This window comes from Hipposideros armiger, unplaced genomic scaffold, assembly GCF_001890085.2.
Source record: "Hipposideros armiger isolate ML-2016 unplaced genomic scaffold, ASM189008v1 scaffold_552, whole genome shotgun sequence".
NCBI classification, from domain to species: Eukaryota; Metazoa; Chordata; class Mammalia; order Chiroptera; family Hipposideridae; genus Hipposideros; species Hipposideros armiger.
In genome coordinates this window covers 888,387-891,942 of record NW_017731902.1, presented here as the reverse complement: position 1 = coordinate 891,942, position 3,556 = coordinate 888,387, and the positions used below count along the sequence as shown (strand labels likewise).

At 34.7% G+C, this 3,556-nt stretch overlaps 1 protein-coding gene across 1 annotated transcript in view; it reads left to right on the top strand.

The window, feature by feature from the left end:
- ART3 (ADP-ribosyltransferase 3 (inactive)) overlaps positions 1-3,257 on the top strand; it is a 35,800-nt gene extending 32,543 nt beyond the window's left edge. The window contains exon 10 of the mRNA XM_019623487.1: positions 2,859-3,257. Within this exon, the coding sequence (XP_019479032.1) occupies positions 2,859-3,004 (146 nt within the window). The 3' untranslated portion in view covers positions 3,005-3,257. The remainder of the gene's footprint in view (positions 1-2,858) is intronic.
- Positions 3,258-3,556: the final 299 nt, after the last annotated feature.

Genomic DNA, 3,556 nt, shown 5'->3' with positions numbered 1-3,556 from the left:
AGAACATACATATGTTTTTTAGATTCCTTTTATCAACCTTTGATAAAAAAAACCAACTATGATATTAAAACAATGCAGAACACACTCAAATACAGATGACCAGCAAAATAATCATTCTAAAAACAGAATTTTCACGTTTTGCAGTACAAAGTATATAGTGATGATAAAGGTGATAACTACAATTGCTAACATTTTTAAGAGTCCCTCCCAGGTATTAAGGGAATTTTAAGAGCTTCATGGATATTAACTAACTTATTTAAAATCCTTTTGTGCACACTTTGGTACTATTATTATCTCTTTTCTACAGATAAAGAAATTGAGATACAGGTAAGTAACGTGCTCATACACTAGGTGATGAGCCATGATTCAATCCTAAAACTATTCTGCTTTTCATCATTTTAGGTAAGTGTTTATACTATTTGCAATTTAATTGCATACATAAACTCTTTAATATAGTTCTGTATTCCAGTATGTTAGAATCTTTCAGTTAATTTTATTGCAAATATTTACAATGGAATATAATGGAGTGCATGTATACCTTCCAAGAACCTAGAAGACAAACTAGTTTTTAATTGCATAAAATGGAAATATTGATGCTAAAGCACATAATAAATTCAGAATTGTTGACATTTATAACCATCTAAATCCTCAGGGCCATGCCAACAGTCTTACCTAGCTAGTATGTTCCACAGAGTTTAAAGAGAATACGTTCAGATGGTAGACACAGTCAGGGGTTGGACAGCTCTCATTAAACCAATCTATATTTATACTAATGAAAATGAGCTAGAGCAAGTACTTCCCAACTTACTCATACAACATGAGCCTTAGACAAATGGTTGGAGGTTCAGTCAGGTCCCCTGACAGCTGACAGAATCAATAATCTACCTATTTATAATTTATATATGGCATACAAGTTGGGAAGATATGATATAGAGCCGTTACTTCTTATAAAACTTTGCAGACAAATCACTCCGTGCTCTTGATAAAATGTAGACTAGGCCTGGAGTAGTAAAGGCAGATTCTGCATTTCTATTGACCTCCAGGTGCTGCTACTGCCGCTGCCTACACACAGAGTCGCAGGGTCTAGGGAACTTTGGGGCCTCAGTTAACTCTGAATTCATCTTTTTGGGGGTGGGAGTGAGACTGATTTCTTTTTTATTATGGTAAAATATACATAACAAAAATGCCCATTTTAACCATTTTTAAGTGTACAATTCAGTAGCATTAAGTACATTCACACTGTGCAACGATCAGTACCATCATCCATCTCTAGAGCTTTTTCATCTTCCCAAACTGAAATTCTGTCCCCGTTAAACACTAACTCCCTGCTTCCCTCCCCTCAGCCTCTGGCAACCACCATCCTACTCTGTGAATTCCACTACTCTAGGTACCTCGTAAGTGAATCATAAAATATTTGTCCTTTTAAACTGGCTTATTTCACTTGGCATAATGTCTCCAAGGTTCAGTCAGGTTGTTGTGTGTCAGAATGTCTTTCCTTTTTAAGGCTGAATAACATTCCGTTGTATGTATATACTAAATTTTGGTTAGCTATTCATCCATCTATGGACACTTGGGTTGCTTCCACGTTTTGGCTACTGCGAATAATGCTGCTATAAGAGTGGGTATACAGCTCACTCAAGAGTTTGAGCTCTGAGCAACAGCGGTTCGATGCCCTGCCCGAGCTGAGCAGCCGNTAGAAAACATAATGTAGTATAGATGGTTATATTTACTTATGCAAATAAATTGGATTTAAGAGAAGACTGGAAGCTATTCTATGCAAATATAAGAAAATGAAAGTGAAGAAATACAGTTGGCATTAGATAGAAGCTAATATTTATTAAAACTATCCAAAAATACTTTGTTTATATGTAAAACTGATTTAAGTTCTGGGTTGAGCATTAGAAATAGGTTTTTAACTTATGTGTATCTAACAGTGCATTTGAAATTTGTGTGGAAGTGGGTTGATTTTTCATGGTACAAAACTAGCCCTCTACTCCACCCCCGTTATGACAATCAAAAAATAGCCTGACAAATTTCCAGCTGCCTCTCAGGGGGCAATACTGCTCCTTAAGAACCACTGCTCTTTAACAACAAACTAATGCATGCGTACATCTGTCTGTTCAACTTCCCCATCTGTATACATATAACTATGTTTATAATTATGGCAAGTAAATTGACAAAATGAGTTGAAGGCTTTTATAAAATTTACTGGCTAATTCTCTTGGCCTCACTTAGGAAATCTGAGTGGTGATCCCATTTTTGTTACTTCCAGTTAACCCTCCCTTGTACAGTAAGCAAAACAGCCGGAAGTCAGGTAACTGAGTTAAAGGCAGTGTGAAACAGATCACCCTGAGATGGACGGACTCCACTGTTCCTCTCCTCTAGTTCAGATGAAGAAGCAGTTTTCTCCAGAGCAGTGTTTTATGTATGTATGAGGGAAAAAATTAATTTTTTATGAACTTGCAGGGCTTAGTGTTTAAAATTGCAGCTATATTCAATTGTATTGGTAACTGAGAACATGCAAATAGAATATTTACTTGAAATAGAAAATTAAACTTTACCTTGCCATATATACATATGTGTATATATAGAATTGCTAAGAATTCTAGAGAACTTGAACAATTATCTTGTCTACATAGATAAAACCTACATCAGCACACTGTAATGATCTATATGAAAATATAGCCTGAAATCTGTAATGAACAATATTTATTTGAAAATTGTTCCTGGTTAGACATATTTCAGGTAAGTTCCTAACTCAGCTTGAATGTTTGTTTACATATTCAGGATATACGGTATAGGTGGATGAACTTGATATTAAAATTGATATGTCAATGATTATGTGTTCTCATTAACAGCTCCAGGTCCAGGTCCAGCTCCAGTTCCAGTTCCAGGTCCCAAAACCCATCCCTCTGCATCCTCTGGCAAAATGCTCCTTCCACCATTTGGGACAGTCATCATTTTAATCAGTGCTTCTGCTATATGTCTCTTTGTTGCTCTGTAGGCTGATACATTCTTTATTACTTGAAATACATTATAGGGATCCTACAGAAAATCATCAAAAGGAATGATGTATTTTTCACTTGTTGGCCAAAGTCAATTAATAAAATGAGAACTGCATTTATGTTACTCACTTTGCAAATTCAGAAAGTTGGTCCAGATATTACAAAGTCATTTTCACTTATTTGTGTATTAACCTTAGGATTGCAGAAAAACTGTCTACTTCTTACTGAATTCAATAAAAGACTTTAAGATTATTAGATATTTCAGTAGAATTGTTAGATATTAAAATATTTCAGTGTTAGTGTTTAACATGAATTTAATTACTTAATTAGAATGTTATTCTACTATCTTTGAAGGATTAGACTTTGACTTCAAATAGTATCATCCAATATCTGAACACTTTATTTTTCTATAAACACAAGAGTTTATTTACCAAGTGTCTTGCATACATAGTCCCTAACTTAAATCTCATGTTAATCCAGAAAGTAGACAGTACTCTCTCTGTGCTAAATATAAATAGCAAGGGAAAATGAGTTTATAGTGTAGTACCAGT